Source organism: Pristis pectinata, chromosome 28 (assembly GCF_009764475.1).
Source record: "Pristis pectinata isolate sPriPec2 chromosome 28, sPriPec2.1.pri, whole genome shotgun sequence".
NCBI classification, from domain to species: domain Eukaryota; kingdom Metazoa; phylum Chordata; class Chondrichthyes; order Rhinopristiformes; family Pristidae; genus Pristis; species Pristis pectinata.
This window is the reverse complement of record NC_067432.1, coordinates 2,072,019-2,095,767: the sequence shown is the minus strand read 5'-3', so window position 1 is coordinate 2,095,767 and position 23,749 is coordinate 2,072,019. Positions and strand designations below refer to the sequence as shown.

The 23,749-nt window shown below is 49.3% G+C and overlaps 1 protein-coding gene across 1 annotated transcript in view; it reads right to left on the bottom strand.

Annotated features, from left to right (window-relative positions):
- map2k1 (mitogen-activated protein kinase kinase 1) overlaps window positions 1-22,082 on the bottom strand; it is a 38,619-nt gene extending 16,537 nt beyond the window's left edge. Inside the window, exons 1-3 of the mRNA XM_052040239.1 lie at window positions 21,731-22,082; window positions 2,131-2,341; window positions 1,015-1,161 (exon numbers count right to left, since the gene is read on the bottom strand). Of these exons, the coding sequence (XP_051896199.1) occupies window positions 1,015-1,161; window positions 2,131-2,341; window positions 21,731-21,810 (438 nt within the window). The 5' untranslated portion in view covers window positions 21,811-22,082. The remainder of the gene's footprint in view (window positions 1-1,014; window positions 1,162-2,130; window positions 2,342-21,730) is intronic.
- Window positions 22,083-23,749: the final 1,667 nt, after the last annotated feature.

Genomic DNA, 23,749 nt, shown 5'->3' with positions numbered 1-23,749 from the left:
TCCCTGCAACTGAGGTTGGCTGAAGACATCAGGGGGAACCAGATAGTGAGTTGTTTGGGAAAGTGAAGTTCGAAAAATCTAGCCACAGAGCACAGGAGAAATATGGAACTCTTCTGCAATTAATTCTGGTAACCCACTAATTTTTAAATCATAAATTGATAGATTTTTGATGACCAATGGTGCTGAGGGGTATGGGGAAAAGTTTGATCACACATATGGCACAACGTCATTGAAGGTGGGGATATTTTAAAAGGCTCCCAGACTTGTCCTCCTGTGACCCACAGCCTACAGCTGTTACATCCCCTTGGCGACACTTCAGTGAAGCCCACGTGGGAACCTTGTTCTGTACCAGAGCTTCTGACCCAGGCAGGGGTCCAGCTGCCTCCTGCAGAGGTGGGGTATCAGATGGCCATGGGACACACACCACAAGGGACAGACAATGCAGCACTTTGTGTAAACCCACACCAGTGCATCTTAATTAAAGGCTTAATGTGTCACCTTAAACTCTTCTGTCAGCCCTGGAGTAAGCAACATTTCAGAAGTACAGCTGCCAGAAGGAAAGAGGTTGAGAACGGAATATCCAGGCAGAGGTTTCAGAGAGACGGAAGGAGCTGCCACTGATCATTTGTAGCAGAGGTTTCTCACGTGGCTGGATATACTGGGAGTGAGCTGACTGACAGGGTGAAGGAAGCAGATTCAACAGGAACTTCCAAAAGGGAACTGGAAAAATAATTCAAGACAAGAAAGAGTTGAGAAAAGGTGGGTGTAACCTCGTGGATCACTGGCACAGCCCGTGATGGGCTGAACAGCCTCCCCACTTGCCTGAAAAACCTGTTGTATCCCTAAAAGAGAAACAGTGGAGGGACAAGGAGGAGGTCTGAGTGGGACCCGAGTAGGAAGGTAGCTACAGAACAGGAACTTGTCACTGAGGGAGCTGGGACTTTGACAGCTCCTGGCAGGCGCTCCCTGCGCCCACTGATGTGGCCCATACATAACATGCTTTAGCTTCTGTACCATGTGCTCCATGCAGATGCTGATCTCCCCGTCACTGTAGAAAGCTCCATAGAATCCCACGATATAGGGAGAGTTGCACTCGTGCAGGACCTGCAGCTCTCGGATGATCTGGTTCCGAATGGCCGGCTTTATCTCCAGGTGGATCAGCTGCAAAGGGGAAAAAAATGTTCACTTCATTTTTACCTCTTCCTTTCAAAACTGGAGAAATTACATCGCAGCAGTCTGTGGTGGAGCCTCAGTCCTGGTCTCTGTCACCCTATCCATCCATCCATTCCCCTCTCCTGTATCACAGGCTTGTTTTATCCACCCCAGACTCTCCCTGTGGGAGTCAGAAACAAAATCCTGGGAACACTCAGTAGGTCAGACAGCAAAGAAACAAGGAAACAGAGCTTACATTAAAAGCTAATAACCTTTCATCAGAACTGGCCAGTTCTGTCACAAGCTGGTCATCGGAAATTGTAGAATTCACTATGGAACGAACTGCCAGAGAGGCTGGTGGGAGCAGAGCTACTGACAGCACTTGTGAAGTGTCTAGATGTGCATTTTAATCGCCTAGGCACAGAAGGCCACAGGCCAAGAGCTGGAAGATGGGATTAATGTGGATGGGTGCCGACCGGTTAGCATGGATACGGCAGGCTGAATGGCCTGTTTCCCCGCTGTATGAATCCATGATGAGAAACAATTCACCCAGCTTGCACTGAGAGTGGAGGAACTTGGTGTAATGAGAGAAAATTTGGGTTGGGACACTACATTGGGAGAGTCCTCACATGGTGAATGTACAAGAGAGCAGAGGCACGGGTGTGTGTATCTGGGGTGCATGCCCAGGTGTGTACAAAGATGAGCGGTTACTCTGCAGTAGTTTACCAGTTGGCATGGGAGCAGGAACATGGCAGGGAAACTCACCAACACGAGTTACACATTGATGGTTAACCATCAGCAGCGAGAGTCTCCGCTCCTGCTGCCTGTCCCCAGGTGTACAGACACACTGGGCATGTAGTTACTGGCGTCTTACCCTCACTAAGAAGCCTCAGTGTGAGCAAAGGGGGAACCAAACCTCTGACGGGACTTCAGGACAGGGGAAGGAGTGTGCTTGAAAAGGAAGGAAGCAGGTTTCACCTTTCGGGCCATGATTAGGCCAGACGGTCTGTGGGAGACTTTGAAGACGACACCTCCATTGCCCGCGCCCAGCTCCGAGATCTTCTCAAAGTCGTCATCCTTCAGCTCTCCGACTTTCTGCTTCTGGGTCAGAAACGCCTCCAGCCGTTTCCGCTGCTGTTCGTCCAGCTCGAGTTCCTCCAACTTCTTCTGCAGAGCTTCCAAATTTGTCCTAAAGTGCAGGGAGAACAGAACGTGAGTGAGAATGTATGCAGCGGCGTCACATCAGCACAAGCTTTCCGGGCCATTGGGGAACCAGGGCTGGGACATCAAGAGGAAGGGGGAAGGGTCACACCTTCAGCAGATGGCAGCCACCGAGTCCACCTGTTCTCCCCAAAATCAGAACTTACCTCGAATTTTTAAAATCTGGGTCACAAAATGTTTAAGAACATTCGCTGCGATAAAATGGTGAGAGACAGAGAGTGGAAAAAAAGACAAAGACATGTTTAAAAAAGAGAGATTCGACCAGATGGACAGACATCAATAAAGTGACAGAGCCACCACTTCAGCAGCTATCGATCCGTGTCAGAGGGAGTCTGTCCTGCTCAGCGAGCACAGATAAAGCAGCTTTCACTGGAAATAATCCCCCTCCCGCCCTCCTGCATCACTAACTGGGACCATCCTGTACCCGAGCACTCTGTCCCTAATTGGATTCTCAAGAAGGAAGCTGCCACAGAAGAACTTAGGAGAATGGCCAAGAGCTGTGATCAGGGCTGCTTTGACGGGTGATGATTCAATCATAATACTGGATAAATATTGCAAAAGGATGAACTTTCAGGGCTCCGGAGAATTGTTGGGAGAGGTGGATGGGATTAATTGGAGTTAATGCAAAACAAACAAAGCCCAGCACAGCTACAACAGGTCAGTTACCTCCTGCTGTGCAGTGAGGAGAGGAACAACAAATGCATCCATGCCGCACCTTTCACCGAACACCGGGGTACTCCCAGTGCCTTCCACCGAACACCGGGGTACTCCCAGTGCCTTCCACCGAACACCCAGTGCAGCCGTGGGCAGAGAAGAACCTCACACAACACTGTGCTCAGCAACACAAGGTCTGGGTTTTGAAAGCGAGGGTTGGGGAAGTGGGGGGAGCGGTGGTTCGGGTGCCGAGACAGGAACTTTCCCACACTGTCTGGGGACAGAATGATTCCATACATCTCAATTTCAGACCAGTGAGAGGGTGCGTGGGCAGCAAGACCACAGAGCTGTCAGTGACAGCACCAAGGGACAGAGGTTTGAGGTTGCTTCCAACTAGAGCGGTCCGGAGGCAAATTCTCAAACAGGTAAGTGCAGTAGGCCATTCAGCCCCCCAACCCTGCCCCACCATCCATATGATCATGGCTGATCTGGTCCAATCCTCAGCTCTTCCAGTCCCCTGATCTCTCAAAATGTCTCTGCCTCCTCTAGAAATACTCCAGCGAGTCAGGTTCGAGTATTCGACACCCGTGTGATATCTGACAAGGCATGAGCACCAGTGCAGCAAACGTGCCCCACACCAAGGGGTTCAGGACACGGGGACGGGGTTTCAGTGATACCACCTGTTACACCCAATGGGAACAACAGGTGGCAGTGTCTGTAATACCATCCACTCACAGCCAGGATGTCCATTGCTAAAGAGTCTGAAAACCAAATCCATTTATTACCTCACTGCATCATTAACCAGGGGCACTGGGATGAAGTGAGGCTCCTGGGATCCGACCCCGTCTCTCAGTGAAAGCAGCAGCCACACTCAGAGCTCGTGTCCCGGGGGAAGTGACTCATACATTTCTCCACACTCCCTGACTCGGACTTCTCACTCACACCGGTCACTCAGCTTCGGCAGATACTCCATTGCCAAGTTTCTAAACCTCTCTCCTGAGGGCACCTTCCCTGGGGACGCAAGTCCTGAAATCAACTATTGTGTGATAAACTCATCTTCGTACCTTTGTTATAAACACTTCAGAGTCCTGTGTCAGCCATTGCAAACACAGCTCATGGGAAGACACAGCCCCTCACCTCCAGGACATCCATTCAAATGCAGCTGGTCCTGGACTTGGACCAGTGCCAAACAAATCTCCTCCACCTGGGACGGGGTCCCCAGCAGGCTCTGCCTAGTGTGGATACGAGACGGTGTACAGTTTCCAGTCTCACCTGATCTCTACAGCAAAAGTGGTGCAGAAACTGCCGAGGCCTCCCAGGAAGGTCTGCATTTCTGTAGCACCTTTCACGTCCTCAGGACTTCCTGAAGTGCCTCATAGCTAACCAGGTGTTTCAGTCGTGTAGTGACAGTAGGGAGAAGGCAGACACTGGGGACTCAGCAAGCTTTCACCAACTGAAATTCACATCATCCAAGATGCAGAGGTGAACTCACCAGCTTCTCTTCAGGTAGTGCCCTGGGACTTCACATCCACGACAGAGCAAGCAGTTAATGCTTCATGCCAGAAAAGGCCCCTTCCCCAGGGCCGCATCAGGACTGCCATCCTACCCCATGTACACTAGTCCCTGGGACAGGTTTTGAACCCACGATAACATGGGAGTGCTGTCCACAGCAGATTCCTCAGAGCAGCTTTTCTGACACTGGGGTCAGGTGACTCCACTGTGTAGTGCGCTGAGCCACCAGACTTTGGGGCTGCCTGTTGAATCCTAAACTAAACCCCAAACTTCCAGGTTCCTCAAAATTCACCTGACATACGGCAAACTCGGACCTGGGGTCACTGACACTGCTGACACATTCCTCCAGTCACTGTGTGGCAACCAGCCCCAGATATCTGTGGTGTGTAGCAAGCCGAGAATACTTGCACAATAGTTAGCACACCTCAGAAATATTTGTTGCACTAAATGTTGTCGGGTTTTTTCCCAACCATCAAATTACCACAGTAACAGAGTGGACAGAGGACTGGTATGCACACACACACACAACTCTGGAAAAGCCATGGCTGTTTCCTCGAGTGCAGTTGGTGTGGTGAACAGTGATTAGTTTCAATGACGGCCAATCACAGGGGCCAAGAGGCTTCCTACATCAGCCTCCTGTCGCTCAGAGGCACTGCACACCTCCAGAGTTTGAGGGGTTCAAGTGCCATCCACAGAACCGAGCACGGAACCATGCAGGCCGACTCTAGTACCATGAGACATAGGAGCAGAATTAGGCCATTTGGCCCATCGAGTCTGCTCTACCATTCGATCATGGCTGATTTATTTTTCCCTCTCAACCCCATTCTCCTGCCTTCTCCCAGTAACCTTTGATGCCCTTACTGATCGAGAACCTATCAACCTCTGCTTCAAATATACCCAATGACTTGGCCTCCAGAGCGGTCTGTAGGAATGAATTCCACAGATTCACCACCCTCCGGCTAAAGAAATTCCTCCTCATCTCTGTTCTAAAGGGACGTCCTTCTATTCTGAGGCTGTGCCCTCTGGTCCTAGACTCTCCTACTGATGGAAACATCCTCTCCACATCCACTCAATCCAGGCCTTTCAATGAAATTCTTTCCTCCCCCCCCCCCCCCAATGGAAGGGGGAAGTACAGGCCCAGAGCCATCAAATGCTCCTCGTGTTAACCCTTTCATCCCCAGGATCATTTTCATAAACCTCTGGAACCTCTCCAACACCAGAACACCCTTCCTTGGATATGGAGCCCAAAACTGCTCACAACCCTCCAAATGTGGTCTGTAGCGTACAGAGGGAGTGCTGCTCTGTCACAGCTTTCAGACAGAAGGTTAAACCACAGCCTCAGCCACACTCACTGATGGACATAAAGGATCCCACGGCTGTTTTATAGGAGAGGTCTCCCTGTATCCCGGCCCACTTTTATCCTTCAAATAGACCACCCACTCATTATTACTGTGCTGTTTGTGGGAGTGTCCTGTACAACAGCTAGCAGTCTGGGACATCCAGCAACAGTCAAAGATGCAACCTCTTAGTGAATGGGCTCAGCATATCACAGAAACCAGCCTCCCCTCTGCTGCCTCTGTAAAGCAGCCAACGTAATCAAAGACCCTACCCACCGCGGACATTCTCTCCACCCCCCTTCCATCGGGCAGAAGATACAAAAGCCTGAAAGCACATACACCAGGCTCAAGGACAGCTTCTACCCCACTGTTACAAGACTATTGAATGGTTCCCCAGTACGATAAAATAGACTCTTGACCTCACAATCTACCTCGTTATGACCTTGCACCTTATCGACTGCCTGCTCTGCACTTCCCCTAACTGTAACACTTTACTCTGCACTCTGTTATTACTTTCCCCGTACTACCTCAATGCTCTGTGTGATGAACTGATCTGGATGAACGGTATGCAAGATGTTTTTCCACTTTTCACCAATTTACCAGGTCCCTGGGAGTGAAATGAACAGACGCCCATGTGGTTGCGATCAATATATAGGATTTAACAAGGGAAAACTACACAACTCAAGGTGGCACCTGGACTCCACCCCCCCCCCCCCCCCCCCCCCCCCCCCGGGGGTCATTTTCAACGACTTTCTTCTGCAGCCATCTCTCGGGCGACTGGACCTCCTGTGGGCTCCCCAGCTACATAGAACACTACAGTGCAGTACAGGCCCTTCAGCCCACGATGTTGTGCCGACCTTTTAACCTACTCTAAGATCAATCTAACCCACATAGCCCTCCATTTTTCCATCATCCATGTGCCTATCTAAGAGTCTCTTAAATGTCCCTAATGTATCTGCCTTCACCAGCATCCCTGGCAGTGCGTTCCAGGCACCCACCACTCTCTGTGTAAAACAATTTGCCTTCGATATCCCCCCTGTACCTTCCTCCATTCACCTTCAAATTAAGCCCCCTCATGTTAGCCATTGTCGCCCTGGGAAAAAGTCTGACTGTCCACTCGATCTATGCCCCTTATCATCTTGTACACCTCTATCAGGTCACCTCTCATCCTCCTCTCCAAAGAGAAAAGCCCTAGCTCACTCAACCTATCCTCATAAGACATGCTCTCCAATCCAGGCAGCATCCTGGTAAATCTCTGCACCCTCTCTAAAGCTTCCACATCCTTCCTATAGTGAGGCGACCAGAACTGAACACATTATTCTAAGTGTGGTCTAACCAGGGTTTTATAGAGCTGCAACATTACCTCACGGCTCTTGAACTTAATACCCCAACTAACGAAGGCCAACAAACCGTACGCCTTCTTAACAACTCTATCGACCTGCATGGCAACCTTGAGGGATCTATGGACATGGACCCCAAGATCCCTCTGTTTCTCCACATGAGACTACCCTGCCAAACAGTGTGATGCCCGTCACTACATCCCCTCCAAAGCCTGGAAGATGTGGCTTCTCTCAACCCTCCTCTCCACATCCAGCTTTCAGCCCTGCATGACACTAGCTGTGCTAAATGCTGCTAATTGCTGATAAATAATAGATGTACCGGCTTTTGATGTGCTGATCTGTGCAGCGTCAATCTGTGCAGTCACTATTGTGGCTAATTATTTTCCAGTATATATGTTGTAACTTTTTGCAGTTATCAGTGATGTTGATATATTTCCAATTCTGATAAATCACAGTCACGGTCTGTACATTTCCAGGGCTTGGTACGTGTGCGCACACACAGATTCTTTACATTCTTTAGACTGGATGTGGATTGCCCAGAGGGAACGAGGTCCGTGTGCGCAGGAAGGATGGCTTAGGAAGCTTTCTGAATAATGCAGACTGACACTCCTCACCCACAACACTTCAGTGCAGCCAAAGCCACAGAACAGTCTGACTCACCTTTAGAAACATGAGCAGGTCAATAGATATTCTTTCTAGAATGAAGCACAGCATCAAACAGTTGCAAACAAAGATCACCGATGTATTAGCTGATTAGTTATAAAGAAGTAATTTACCTGCTGGATACCAAAGACAGAGTAACACACACAGTCCTCAACAGCCATATTTAAATCAAGCAGCTGCCACTAACCATTTGCCATTTCCACAGCACCTTCCCACAAACTTAAGACAAACCAAAGTGCTTTACAAGCAGTGATGCTCCTGCAGAATGTAGTCACTGTTGTAACATGGCGAACACAGTAATCGATTTACACACTGCACAAGCTCCCACAGCAGCAATGAACTAAATGACCAGATAATTTGGGGTTTCATACGGGTGAAAGATAAACATTGACCTTGTGATGCTGTGAACTATTGCCCTGGTCTTTTCTGCATCAGCGTGATAGAACAGGCAGTTTTCAGTACAACCTCCTATCTGAAAGACATCTCCAATAGTACCGTGCTCCCTCAGTACTGGGGCAGTGAGCTCGTCTCAGAGGCAGAATTCCTTTCACTGAACCACTACCCAAACAGAATGAATAATTGGAGGATCCAAGAGTGGTCGGATCTGAATGGGTCCCACTCAACCACCACACAGGCAGGTGAAATAAAATGAATAAATTACCAATTTGTTCAAGAAATCTCCCTCAAACAGAACATAAAAGCTTTGTTCTTGCTCATCTCTGGGTAAGTGTGTCATCTCCTATTGATGAAAACTTCTATCATCAGTGGGCTTTCAATGGCTGTTTCTGTCTATTAACATAACTAATGAGATGGTACAAACAAGAACGATTCATAAATATTCCTGCTGAAAGCAGAACGAGATAATATTATGCACTTCATCAAGGTCTGCCAGCAGGCTGCATCTGATCCATTAGGTCTGGCATTAAAGTGGATTTAATTGATTTATCACTTTCAATTTGAAATGTGCCCTTTTCTCAATACATCCATGTATCCTCAGTGTTGGTGATGATTTGTGCTTCTGACTACAGTGCAGCTGTCTATCCTTTGGGAATTCTGTTCCCAATGACATGGATTGGGGCCCAGCGTTGAGCTGATGAATTGGGAGCAGCCCACCAAGCAGACAGATAAGTGTCACCGAAACATTGCCACGAGAGTGGTGGGAACGATTGCCTGCTCCAGCAGACAGGAACAACTGAGACACAGACCTGAATCAAGTGCATCATCTTCTACAAGTTCATTCGCCACTGAACATTGTTAACCAACCATTGGATCAGTTGTCTCAAATGTTTGTTATTTAATCAATGCTCCTGTGAGGAGCATTGAGACGACTTGCCAAGTCAAAGGTGCTTTCCAAATTACTGTTCTTGGTTTAGATACTTGATGCAGACTTGAGTCTTCCAGAGAGAGCCCAGCCACATTAAATTGTTGTCAAATCAGGGAGGCCTTGGGCCAACAAACCGTCCATTCCACTGATACTTTTATACTTCATGCAATAATGAAACGAGGATACGATGTAATGATGAAAGGATGCATGAGTTGAAGAGATTGTTGTCATGACATCGTCAGGTAGAATTGCAGTTACCATGGAGACTAAAGAATTGATTTTTAACATGTACTGTTTCTATGCAAATGATTCAGGCCTCTCTCTGTTTTAAAAACAGCAGAATTATTACTTTCCCCTCAATATTTTTTGATAATTTTCCCACAGTAGAAGACGAGTTGGGGTGCAGTTATCTGCAACGGCAAAGCCACTGCTGGTCAGCAGGGAATCAATAGGAAGCCATTCAACCCCTCCCCTATGTTCTGACATTCAATTAGATCCTTGGTTTGCAAGCTGGGATTGGGAGGAGGCTCAATGAATGAATTTAATGAGTGGAGAACGGGAGGGGGTTGTGAAGGAAGGTCCCCTTCGAAGTAGGAACTGCACATTTGGGGGTCTGTTAGATCACAGCTGACCCAGACCCATTTGCTTCTGCAGATCCCTTGATTGTATCGATCTCTGCTTTGGAAGCTGAAATCGACCTCAATCTCCAAGGCCTCTGGGGAGGGGTTTAAACTTTAACTGCCCCCTTTTGTGTGAAATCACTCCAAAATGACCCAGCTCTGATTCCAAGATCATTCTGGATTCCCCAACAGGAGAAATAGTTTCAACCCTCCCCATCATTTTAAACACCTTTATTAAATCACCCCCTCAGTCTTCTGCAGCCCTTATAATCCAGCCCCATCACCTGCACACCACTTTGGGGAATGAGTGCTGGAGACTGATGCATCCTCCCTAACCCGGATAGAGGGGGTATCACAACAAGTCCAACCTCTGTGTGCAGAACCATGTACCATGGCCACTCGACTGTGAAAATATTGCAGAGGTGGTGGGGAGGGGTGGAAGTAATCCCAGAACCAGGAGCTAACAGCTTGTGGCTCTTTTTCATTGGAAAAATGGTACAAAATGAACCACACCCAAAACTGAAGACCCACACTCAATGATTCAGGAACAGCTTCTTCCCCTCCACCATCAGATTTCTGAACGGTCCATGACCACTACGTCGTTATTCTGTTTTTTGCACCATTTATTTACTTTAGTAATTTATAGATTTTTATGTCTTGCACTGTACTGCTGCCACAAAACAACAAATTTCATGTCATGTGTCAGTAATAATAAATCTGACTGACTTTTTTTTAAATTTTAAATTTAAAAATTTACAGCGTGATAACAGGCCCTTCCGGCCCAACGAGTCAGCGCCGCCCATTTTAAACCCAAATTAATCTACCCGTACGTGGAATGTGGGAGGAAGCCGGAGCACCCGGAGGAAACCCACGCAGACACGGGGAGAACGTACAAACTCCTTACAGAGAGCGGCTGGAATCGAACCCCGATCGCTGGCGCTGTAAAGCGTTCCGCTAACCGCTACGCTACCGTGCCACCCAAAAAGGAGCGCTGTCAGGAGTGGGATTCAGACTCAGACACAAGACGAGCAAGTTTACAAATTATTTACATATGAACACACCAATCAGGAGGCCACTCGGCCCCTCAAGCCTGCCTTGCCATTTAATAAGATCATGGCTGATCTGTTGTAACCTCAGCTCCACATTCCCAACCCCTTAATAAGCAGGAACAAAGATTTCCCACCCAAAGACAGAACCAAGAGCCATGAGGGAGTGATTAATAATCCAGATAAACTTCATTCCCAGACTGCAGTGAGAATGTGGAACTCCCTCCCACGGGATGAATTACAGATGCCTTTACAGGGAAGAGTCAGTCAGAATTGTACAACACAAAACAGGCACTTCGGCCCACCACATCCATGCTGACCTCTCTACCCATCTACACTAATCTCATTTCCCCACATTAGGACTGGGTCCTTCCATGCCTTGCCTATCTGTCTCAATGTATCTTAAAGTAGTGATTGTATCCGATTCCCCCCGATCCTCTGGCTGCGCATTCCAGGTATCAACCACTCTGTAAAGAAAAAAGATCGCCAAAGACTCCTTTCTCTCATCTTAAACCTATGCCCTCTAGTTTTTGATCTCTTTACCATGGGGAAAAAAGATTCTATTTACTTGTACTACCTCAATGCACTGCGTAATGAATTGATCTGTACGAACAGTATATGCAAGACAAGTTTTTCACTGTACCTTGGTACAAGTGACAATAATAAACCAATACCAATTACCATTCATCTTATAAATTTTATACACCTTTGTCAGGTCACCCCTCAGCCTCCTTCACTCCAGGGAAAACAAGCCCAGCCTGCCCAATCTCCCCCCATAACTAAAGCCCTCCAATCCAGGCAACCTCCTGGTGAATCTCCTCTCCACTCTCTCCAGATCCACACACAATACTCCAAGTGTGCTATAACCAACATGATGTCCCAACTTTTATATTCTATTCTGACCATGAAGGCAAGCATGCCACATGCCTTCTTCACCACCCTGTTCACTTTCAGGAAACGATGGACTTGAACCCCAAGGTCTCTCTGTTCATCAACAGCATTTACTGTGTGCGCTCTACCCAGATTTGATTTCCCTAAATGCATCACCTCGCACTTGTCGGGATTAAATTCCATCTCCCGACACTCTGCCCAACTTTCCACCCCATCCATATCCTGCTGTAGCCTCAGACAACATCCTACACCTCCAACTTACATCAGCCGCAGCCTACTGGTCACGACTCCTACATCCACATCCAAGTCCTCAGTATACATCACACACAGCGATGGTCCCAGCACCGATCCCTCTAGTACACTGCAGGTAACAGTCTTCAAACCGAAAAGTAACGGTCTACCACAACCCACCACCTCTTATCACCGAGCCAATTTTAGATCCAATTAGCCAGCTCACCTTGGATCCCATGTGCTTTGACCTTCTGGACCAGCCTACTATGCAGGACCTCGTCAAATGCCTTACTGAAGTCTATATAGACAACAACAACAGTCACCATTGCAGACATCAGATCAGTCTACCGGAGAGTGAACCTGTGGAAAGTACCTGGCCCAGATGGAGTCCCTGGCCATGTCCTTGGATCCTTTGCAGATCAACTGGTGGGGGTAATTTGCAGACATATTTAACCTCTCCCTACTTCAATCTGAGGTTCCCACCTGTTTTAAGAAGACCACTATCATCCGGGTACCTAAGAAAAACAAGGTAACGTGCCTTAATGACTACCGCCCGGTGGCTCTGACATCCACCATCATGAAGTGCTTCAAGAGGCTGGTCATGGCATGCATCAACTCCAGCCTCCCAGACAGCCTCAACCCACTGTAATTTGCCTATCACTGAAACAAGTCCATGGCGGATGCCATCTCCCTGGCCCTACACTCACCTCTGGATCATCTGGACAGTAAAGATACCTACATTAGCCTATTGTTCATTGACTACAGCTCTGCCTTCAATACTATAATTCCAAGCAAACATCACCAAACTCCTAGACCTGGGACTCAACACATGCCTTTGCAACTGGATCCTTGACTTCCTGATCAACAGTGAGGATAGGCAGCAACACCTCCGGCACAATTACCCTCAACACTGGTACCCCACAAGGCTGCATCCTCAGCCCCCTACTCCCTGTACACTAACGAATGCGTGGCCAGATTTTGCTCTAACTCCATCTACAAGTTTGCAGATGACACCACCGTAGGGGGCCTTATCTCAAATAACGATGAGATAGAGAGCCTAGTGACAAGGTGTCATGACAACAACCTTTCCCTCAATGTCAGCAAAACAAAAGAGCTGGTCATTGACTTCAGGAAGGGGGGGCAGTGCACATGCTCCTGTTTACATCAACGGTGCTGAGGTCAAGAGGGTTGAGAGCTTCAAGTTCCTGGGAGGGAACATCACCAATAGCCTGTCCTGATCCAACCATGTAGACGCCACGGTCAAGAAAGCTCACCAGCGCCTCTACTTCCTCAGGAGGCTAAAGGAATTCTGCATGTCCCCTTTGACCCTCACCAACTTTTACCGATGCACCATAGAAAGCATCCTATCTGGATGCATCACGGCTTGGTACGGTAACTGCTCTGCCTGCCATATGGTATGGAAACTGCAGAGAGTTATGGACACAGCCCAGCACCTCCCCTCCTTGGACTCTGTCTATACCTCTCACCACCTTGGTAAAGCAGCCAGCATAATCAAAGACCCCACCCATCCTGGACGTTCTCTCTTCTCCCCCCTCCAATTGGGCAGAAGATACAATGGTCTGAGTACAATAATAAACCAAGTTCCATCCTGCCTTCAGTTCATCTTAGTTGCCGCCTCAAAAAACTCAAATTAGTGAGGCAGGATTTCCCCTCGCACAGCGCCTTGCTAACTATCCCTGCTCAGCCCTGCCTTCCCAAATGTACATAAATTCTATCCCTTAGGATTTGCTCAAATAATTTCCCTACCACTGACACAAGGCTCAGCCTGTAGATATCTGGCTGAAGGGAGCAACGTTAGCTCTCCTCCAGTCTGCTGGCACCCCACCTGTGGTTAACAAAGATGCAAAGTCTGTGTCCGGGCCCCAGCAATCTCCTCCCTTGCTCTCTATACTGTCCTGGGATAGAACTCATCCAGTCCTGGGGATATCAACCTTTATGTATCCTTTGACATCTAACACCTCCCTCCCTCCCCACCCACCCCCAACCACTTTCCTAATGCTGCTCTAGACTATTAACGTAAACCTCCCTGAATGCACTCTTTCACGTTCTTCTCGTTGGTGAATACAGATGAGAACGTTCATTTAGGACCTCACCCACATCCCCTGGATCCACACATTGATTACCCCTTTGGTCCGCAGGAGACCCACCCTTTCCCTGGCTACCCTCTTGTTCCTGATATACTTCTAGAATTCTCCTTAATCTAACTTGTCAAGGGAAGCTGGATAATCACAGAGGATGAGGAAGAGGATTCATGGGGGTAGAGGGAGTGAGAAGAGGCTCACGTGGAGAAGGGCTGGCAGAGAGCAGGTGGGCCAAAGGGTCTGCCTCTGTGCTAATGCACTCGGTAACTTTAAAATGTGCCACCTCAGGCTGCACCAAACACCGGATGAAGCTCCAACGTCGAACGTGTTGCAACACGGAACAGCCAGCTGCGCATTAGCTCGAGAATTCCCAAACAGATGAATTTCTGAGCCCGACCAATCAAGGCCCCAGGCAGTGAGCAGCATCCAAACCAGTTCCAATCCAGTCTCAAGAACAAAAACAGAATTCACTCAGCGGCTGGTGAATGGAAACCAGTCTGAGGATCACTCTTCAAGTGGTTTTAACCCTGAAAATTACCCCACCTTTCTTGTAAAAATTGTGTATAATTTATGTTTAATTTATGTTTTTCTTGTGAATGCTGCTTATCTGATGCTCTGTGCCTGTGATGCTGCTACAAGTTTTTCATTGCACCTGTGTATACATGGATTTATGACTTTGACTTTAAGCCATTGAAGCCAAGAGAATCAAACCCTTAAGGGAAACTATGGATAAAATGGAGAAAATGTTAGACTGAGCAGGGAGACTGGGAGTGCCTGGTACCTCTGGGCTGCTCCAACCCGCGGTGGGAACTGGTCCCCAGGACTCCACCAACAACAGCATTTATGCAGCAAAATGCTGAGCCATGTCACAGGAATAACCTGACAAGAAGGAGGAAACAGGGAGAGGTTTTAAGGAACAATTGTGGAGGAAGAGGCTGAAGGAATTCAGAGGGAATTCCTGAGCTCAGGGCCCCAGCAGCTGAAGGTACGACCATCGACGCTGGAGCCTTTACAACCGGGGTGATGAAGAAGCCAAAGTTGGACGGGTAGGGAAAGGTCAGAATTACAGGCCTGGGCCGAGGAAGGACACAAGGACAAGAATGGAAATTTTAAAAACATTTAAAAGGTACAAGCTGCCCTCCAATAATCTAACCAAGGGGGTAAATATAAAACAACATTTCTCACATTGATGAAATGAGGTGAGGAAAGGGGGCATATTGCCTCCATATTTGTGGTAACCTCCCAGAATGCACAGCTGGAACCAGTTCACTCTCCCAGGATAGAAAGGGGGAAGATACTCAAAATAAACAGTCACTCCCTGACATGAGACATCACCAATTCCAACAAAGCATAAATGATTTGTATAATTCAAACATTCCAAACTTCAGCAGACAAGATGCAGAGATTGAACTCTCTGCTGTGATCTGGGCACAAATGCTTCACCCTCTGCCCCAACCTCCAAATAGCTGGTGGGTGGGGTTGTGTTGGTGGAGGGAGGGGTGGTGATGAACCACCAGGAGAACTCTCTGCCCTCGTACCCACAGGAACATGTTTAACATCCCACTGCCTGGTGTGTGAAGGAGAACTTCCCAACGTCACCCTGGTTTGAATGTTAAATTTCTGCACCTTTTCTAGACTCTGCACCTGCCAACGGAAGAAAGCTCTCCTTCTCTCCACCCTACCCAGTCCTTTCATCTTCAAAACACCCCAGTAAGATCCATCCAATCCCCAAAGCAAAAGGAGGAAAACCCCTGGACGCTCTTAAACTGAGCAGAACATCAGGAGTAACATGTTTAGACAATGATTCCAACAGACAATGCCTTCCACATTTGATCAGTACAATGTGGCCAGATTAACACCTCCAGACACACCATCGTCCTGCGGTACCCAAGTGCCTCACTGCCGAGAACTGTTTACATCAATATTCAGTTTATACAATACAAAGGCAGCTTCAGGAGGTATGTAAACTTTAACATACACCAGATGATCAGATACAAGAGACAATCTCCAAAAGTGCTGCTATCAGTAACACCACAATCAGCCTCCGGTAGATCAGTCAGTCTACTCCCAACAAGCAGTCCTGCAAGGCATCATCAACACTGCTATCCAGCAGCAGTAACTCCCCAATAATCTGCTCAATAATGCACAGCCTTGGTATAAACATAGGCCAAAGTGCTAACTTCTAGATGCGAGAGTGACTGCCCCTGATATCAAGGCAACATTGGACTGAGTGGCTTCAGTGAGTGCTGGCACCCAGCAGCAAAGGTAAAAGATTCCAGCCACTGGTGTCATGCTTCACAAGAGCTCAATCACTGCGGCCTCGGGCCATCACTGCAGGAGTTCCTCAGCCCAACCACCTTCAATGTCCATCCTTCCATCGTGGGCGAGAAGTGGGGATGTTCACCGGCAGCTGCATGATTTCAATTCTATCGACAATTCTTCAGTAAATGGACCTGTCCTTGTCTGCCTGCAGCAGTTCCAGGACCACATTCAGGCATGGGCTGAGCTGGCTGAACCAGTCCCTTGCTGCAGCCCAGAAACTATGGGCCGTTCCTTGTTGGGGAATGGGGGCAAATGGATATTGGCCCTGGGGGCCCATAGTCCTTCCCACAGCCTTGGTGCTCTCCCACTGCGGTGTGGATGTTGCTGAGAGCAGGAACCATGCACCAACTGGCACATGGAAAGCTTCGACCGGCAGCAACGAAACATAACTGAATAATCCACCGTTTTTGTGATGCTGGTTGAGGGATAAATACCGAGCAGGACTTGGGGAAAACCCCCTTCAGGTAGAACAGTGGGATCTATTTTGTCCCCAGAGCCTCAGTATCACATTTGTTTCAGCAAAAGGACAGCAGCACCAGAGATGCAGCACGCCCTCAGCCGTGCAGCACGCCCTCAGCCGTGCAGCACGCCCTCAGCCGTGCAGCACGCCCTCAGCCGTGCATTAGGAAGCCCAGCCAGGATTTGAGAGCTCAGGTACCTGAATTTTCCTCAAACCCACATTGACAATTACTTCCCAAGGTAAAGTTTGAAAATTACCCTCCTGAATACTTCCTGAGAGCCACTGCAGACAGTGTTTTCAGAATTCCAGTAGACTGGAATGAAAATTTCCACTGGAGAGGATCAATGTTGCTACAAAACACAAGACAATTCCCTGGGCAACATTCACTTGAATACCTGTCAGTGATTACCTTTTCCAGAATGATTCTTTCCACATTAGAGAAATTATTATCCATTTGATACATTACTCCGTTCCCAGTATTTTCATATTTAACATTTTTATTACACACACACACATACCTGCACCTTCAATGTTGTCATGACATGAAATATTATGTGGCAAGCATTCACCAAATATTTCTTGGATTAAGTAAATCTGATCCCTACTTCAGAGAGCTCTCAAAAGTAAATATTTTTGTTGCAAATATAGCACTGTTTAGTCGTTGCAGCTGAATGCAGGGTCACCAGCACAGACAGATTTGCAAACCTGCTCTGCCATTCAATAGACCACAGTCGATCTGACTGTGACCTCAGCTCCACGTTCCCATCAACCCAAGGTAAGTTTTCACCTCCTTGCTTATCAAAAAAAATCTACTTTTAAAATATTCAGAGAAAGTGCTTCACCCATATTTTGTGGAAGAGAATTGCAAACTCCCAACTCCTGGAGAAAATAAATGCTTCATTCTCGTCTTAAACGGGTGACCCCGACTCCTTTGACCGGATTCTCACACAGGAGGAAATATCCTCTCCACACCCAGCCTATCCACACCCTGTGGTACAGCTAGTAAAGCTGCTGCCTCACAGCGCCAGAGACCCAGGTTCAATCCTAACCTCAGGTGCTGTCTGTGTGGAGTTTGCACGTTCTCCGTGACCGTGTAGATTTCTCCTGGGTGCTCCAGTTTCCCGCACGTCTTTGGGATGTGGGAGGTTAATTGGCCACTGTGAATTATCCCCAGTGTGTGGGTGAGGGGTAGAATCTGGGGAACGTCGTATGGATCATGGGGAGAATAAAACATGGGACTAACGTAGGATTTGTGTCAATGGTTAGTTGATGGTCGGTGGGGACACGATGGGAGGGCCGTTTCCAAACCATATCTCTCTATAACTTCAGGATCTTGTGTTTCAATCAAGTCTCCAACTCCACTAATCAAAAACTAAAATATTTCATGGTAGAATCACAGAGTTAGAGTCATACAGCACAGAAACAGGCCCTTCGGCCCAACTGGTCCATGCCAACCAACATGGCCTGTCCAAGTTAATCCCATTTGCCAGCATTTGGCCCATAACCTTCTAAACCTTCCCAGTCCATGTACCTGTCCAACTGTCTTTTGAAAGTTATTGTACCCGCCTCATCCACTTCCCCTGGTAGCTCATTCCACATGGACACCATCCTTTGTGTAAAAAAAGTTGTTCAAATCTTCCCCCGCTCACCTTGAACCTATGCCCTCTAGCTCTTGACATACAACTCTGGGATAAATACTGTGTATTCACCCTATCTATGCCCCTCATGATCTTATACAGCTCTACAAGATCACCCTCAGTCTCCTATGCTCCAAGGAATAAAGTTCTAACCTGTCCAACCTCTCCCTATAACGCAGTCCCTGGTGCTCACGATACAACTTCAGACTGTGAATCATGCATTGATTTCCCCTCCCAAAGGGTACACACTCAACTAACCCCTTCAGTGACCTTGAGCTCCCACTGTGTGCAAGGCCAGCTATAACCTGGAGCCTCACCAATCCCACTCACCGTGGTTACTACCATGGAGGCGAGAAGACTCCGACCAAGCAGCAGCTCCAGGAGAGGTGAGATTGTTGAATACGACCCACCTCCGTCCCAGCACCGTGGATATTTCAAACCAAATTATTTGTGACTATTTTAAGAATCTTTCCTAAAAACTTCCTTTGTGATTGTTAGGTAGTTAATGAATCAAACACATTAGTGTTACTGGACACGGCTCCCAAAGCTACCTGGGCAGCATCGAACATGATTTGCAGTGCTGCACATACTGTTCAAATACCTGTTTGTTGCTGAGATGAAAAAAATTGAGCAACATTCCTGCAATCATCAGGAATTTCCTCTGTTTCAGGTTCACACCACATTCTTGAGCAATCCCCTGGAAGTTCTCCTGCTTTCAGGTACAAGCACAGTAAAGGAATCCATGCACCCACCATCCCCCCTCTCACCCCTACAACCTGCCCCACACCCCCAGCACCCTCACACAGCACACGCCCAACTCTGCAGTGGAATTTTAACTTGTGTCTTCAGATTACAGGACAGGTCTCTGGATGCTAGTCCATTAAATTAACCAATCCTCTGTACCTTGAGTTAAATAACAGAAACATAAAACCAATTAGGACATACAACTTTGGAATATAGATAGTTCCAGCTGAGCACCTTGGCCCAATTATACACAGAAATGTAGAAAATAGGAGCGGGAAGAGGCCATTCAGCCCTTAAGTCCTGATGCACTATTCAACCCGATATGACTGAGCAACCACCTCAGTACCCTGTTCCTGCCACCCACCCCCCGGCTGCCGCACGCGACCCCCCCCCCCCCCCCCCCATGTCCTGGAGCCTTTGTCATTAAGAAATAGATCCACTTCCTGCTCAAATACATGACTCCTCCACTGTCTTTTGTGGTAGAAAATGTCACAGGTTCACCACCCTCTGGCTGTAGAAATTTCTCCTGAACTTTGTTCTAAATGGCAGAGTCCATACATTGAGTATGTGATCCCAAGTTCTAGACTCTCTACGTAATGGGAAACCCTCCCTGTATTGAGTCCTGTTCGAATTTTATAGTTTTTTAATGAGATGCTCTCTCATTCTTCCCATCAGTGGACATGGGCCTAATTGAACTGATCTCTCCTCATACATCAGTCCTGCCATCCCAGAGATCAGTCCAGTGAACCTTCAGTGCACTCCCTTCCCAGAAAGGACATCCTTCCTCAGATAAGGAGATCAAACACACGCACAAGACTCCAGATGGGGTGGCAGCAGGACATCTTTGCTCCTACAACAAAAGCCCACAGACCATTCACCTTCCTACCTGCTATCTGAACCTGAACACTTGCTATCAGCGACAAGATCGCCCTGGCTTCACGCACCTCCCCCTTTCCCAGCCCATCACCATTCACATAATAGCGTCTTCCTGCTTTTAGAAAGAAAGTGGCTAACCACACATTTATTCACATTAAACTGCAATCTGCTGCAATTGCCCACTCGTCCAACTTGCCTAAAAATCACACAAGAGCCCCTTTGCATCCCTCGTACAGCTCACACTCCTTCCCAGCTTTATGCTGTCTTCAATCGAGGAGATGTCAGTTGACTTAGATAGTGAACCTGTGGGTCCCAAGCACTGATCCCTGCAGCACCTCACTCACCCTCAAAGACCTTCTAAAACTCCAAACACACTCATTCTCCATCATTGATTTTACCTCTTGCATCCTCGAAGTCCAGTTGATTTGTATAGTGTGATTTCCCTTCATAAACCCATGCTGACTTTGTCCAATCCCATTAATGCTTTCCAAGTGTCCTGTTATTGCATCTTAACACATTCCAGCATTTCCCCCACTGCTGACATTGGGATGACTGGTCTGTAATTCCCTGTTTTTCCCCCTTCCTCCTTTAAGTAAACCATGGGGTTACATTTGCCACCCTCCAATGTAGAAGCTGCACTAGAATCTGAGGAATTTTGGAACATGGCCACCGATGTATCCACCATTTCCTGGGCCACTTCCCTTATTAGCAACACACACGACGCTGGAGGAACTCAGTGGGTCAGGCAGCATATGTGGAGGGAAATGGACGGTCAATGTTTCAGGTCGAGACCCTTTATCTGGACATCCAGGTGAAAGGTCTCGACCTGAAACGTAGACTGTCCATTTACCTCCACAGATGCTGCCTGAACTGCTGAGTTCCTCCAGAATCTTGTGTGTTGCTCCAGATTCCAGCATCTGCAGTCTGTGTGTCTCCAGATGTTTTATTACCCTGGAATACTTTAGCCCCATTAACTTCCCCAACACTGTCTTACTTATACTGATTCCTTCAGTTCCCCTCTCTCTGGACCCTTGATTCCCTACCATATCTGAGGTGTACTTGTGTTCTCCTTTGTGAAGGCAGAACCAATGTGTTTAATTGTTCTGCAATTTATTTCCAGTTAGAATTTTCCCCCGTTCCCTGATCTCCCAAACTTTCTTTACTGACCACACTGCCCTCCCTCTGTAACCTGCTCCCCCTGCACTGTCCGCTCTACTGCACCACCGAGGGCCGCGCCTTCCCTGCCGAGCCCCAAGTTCGGTCCCCAGCACCGGGCCGAGCCCGGCCTCGGGGCCCCTCTCCCCACACACTGATTCACGGCCCTGTGTGCGTGAGAGCCCCGCTCTCCAGTAACAGGGTTCGCCTTTCCCAGCGGGGAGTGGCCCGGACACACTGCGCTAGAGGTCGCCGTCCACGGGCGGGCACCGCGTCCAAAATACGTCGGAGCCACTCACTCCGGGCGCAGAGCGGAGCCCGCGGGCTCCTCGGGCCAAGCCCGCTCCTGGCCGGGAAACTGTCAGCGCCCGTCCCATTCATTGGGAGGGAGGGGAACCGGCCGCCATCAGCACTATTTATAAACAGGGGGCGAACTCTCTTACTCTGCGGAAGTGGTGCCGTTGATCGCGGATCCATCGGGACTCGGGTGCAGTTGAATGGGTCCCGGCTTCTTCTTGGGCATCCTGGCCCGGACGCTGGGTGCTGGCCCGGTCCGGGCAGCGCACACACACGTGGGGTTAGAGCGTCGCCCCTCCCGCTCCCGCCGCCGCCGACCTCTCCCGTCCCTCCTCCGCCGCCCGCGGCTCACGGAAGCGCCGGCTCTGCCCGCCCTGTCCCGCCGCAGCCACAATGTTTCACTGCGCGGCTACAAATGTAACGAGGCGCCGCCGCCCGACTCTTTGTATCCAGCTGCCCGCAGCCGCCCGCCACATCCCCCCGCCTCTGAGCACGTCCCGGGGCGGGCTGCGGAAATGCGTCAGCGCCTCGGCTGGGTGTTCGGGGGGCGGGGGCGGGGTGTGGGATGTAGGAGGGGGGTGGGGGGTGTGTGGGATGTAGGGGGGGTGGGGGGGTGTGTGGGACGTAGGGGGGTGGGGGGGTGTGTGGGACGTAGGGGGGGGTGGGGGGGGTGTGTGGGATGTAGGGGGGTGGGGGGGGTGTGTGGGATGTGGGGGGGGTGTGTGGGATGTAGGGGGGGTGGGGGGGGTGTGTGGGATGTGGGGGGGGTGTGTGGGATGTGGGGGGGGTGTGTGGATGTAGGGGGGGGTGTGATGTAGGGGGGGCGGGGGGGGGTGTGATGTAGGGGAGGCGGGGGGGGTGTGTGATGTAGGGGGGGCGGGGGGGGTGTGGGATGTAGGGGGGGCGGGGGGGTGTGGGATGTAGAGGGGGGCGGGGGGGTGTGGGATGTAGGGGGGCGGGGGGGGTTTGGGATGTAGGGGGGCGGGGGGGGTTTGGGATGTAGAGGGGGGCGGGGGGGTTTGGGATGTAGAGGGGGGCGGGGGGGGTTGGGATGTAGAGGGGGGCGGGGGGGTTGTGGGATGTAGGGGGTGGGGGGGTGTGGGATGTAGGGGGGGAGGGACAGGACGGGGCGCAACGGCCGTTACTGTTCAACCAGGAAATGAATGGGCGCAGATGGGGTAAACTTCACCCGGGAAAGGGCGGGTTAGAGCGCAAAACTTCCTGCTTCAAATGGTAACCGAATAAAGTGGGTCACTGCGACCTCTCTGTGTGAATTAGCGAACATTTTACCCCATGTCCCGATGGCCCATGATAAACACCGTGTCCCTATCTATCGTTCAAATGCTGTAATTAGACCCACCTACCAGCAATACAGCACCACGGCCAACAGGGGGCGTGTGGTCGCGGCGTGACGTGTTTACATAGGATATTGCCATTCTAAATGCGTTTGCGGGAATTTAAAATAGAAATGTAATCATTGTGATCAAAGAAGGAATCATACATTTAAATAGCATCTTCTACAATATCAGGTTTTCCCGGGGCTTCACACCTAGCCACACACAAAGCACTGGAGGAACTCAGCGGGTCAGGCAGTATCTGTGGAGGGAAATGAACAGTCGACATTTCAGGTCGAGGCCCTTCATCAGATAGAGGGGAGGTAGCCGGTATAAAAAAGTGGGGGGAAGGGGTGGAGCAAGAGCTAGCAGGCACCTTTGCTCTGTCCGCCACACCAGCCAGTGACCAGCCATTTTAATTCCACTTCTCATTCCCAGACCAACACATCTGTCCACAGCCTCCTCCACTGCCACATTGAGGCTAGATGCAGATTAGAGGAACAGCACCTCATATTCTGCCTGGGCAGTCTCCAACCTGATGGCATGAGCATTGAATTCTCTAACTGACGATAACCACTCCCCTCTGTCCCCCTTATCCCACCAGCCCCCATCACCCCCTCCCCCACCATCTGCCCATCACCCACACACTCCTCCCACCTCCTTCACTTTATTCCATGATCCACTGTTCTCTCCTATCAGATTCCAGCTTCTTCAACCCTTTGTCACTTCCACCTATCACCTCCCAGCTTCGCACATCATTCCCACTCTTCCCCCCCTCACCTGCCTATCGCCCTGTCCCCCCCCCACCTGGATCCACCTATCACCTGCCAG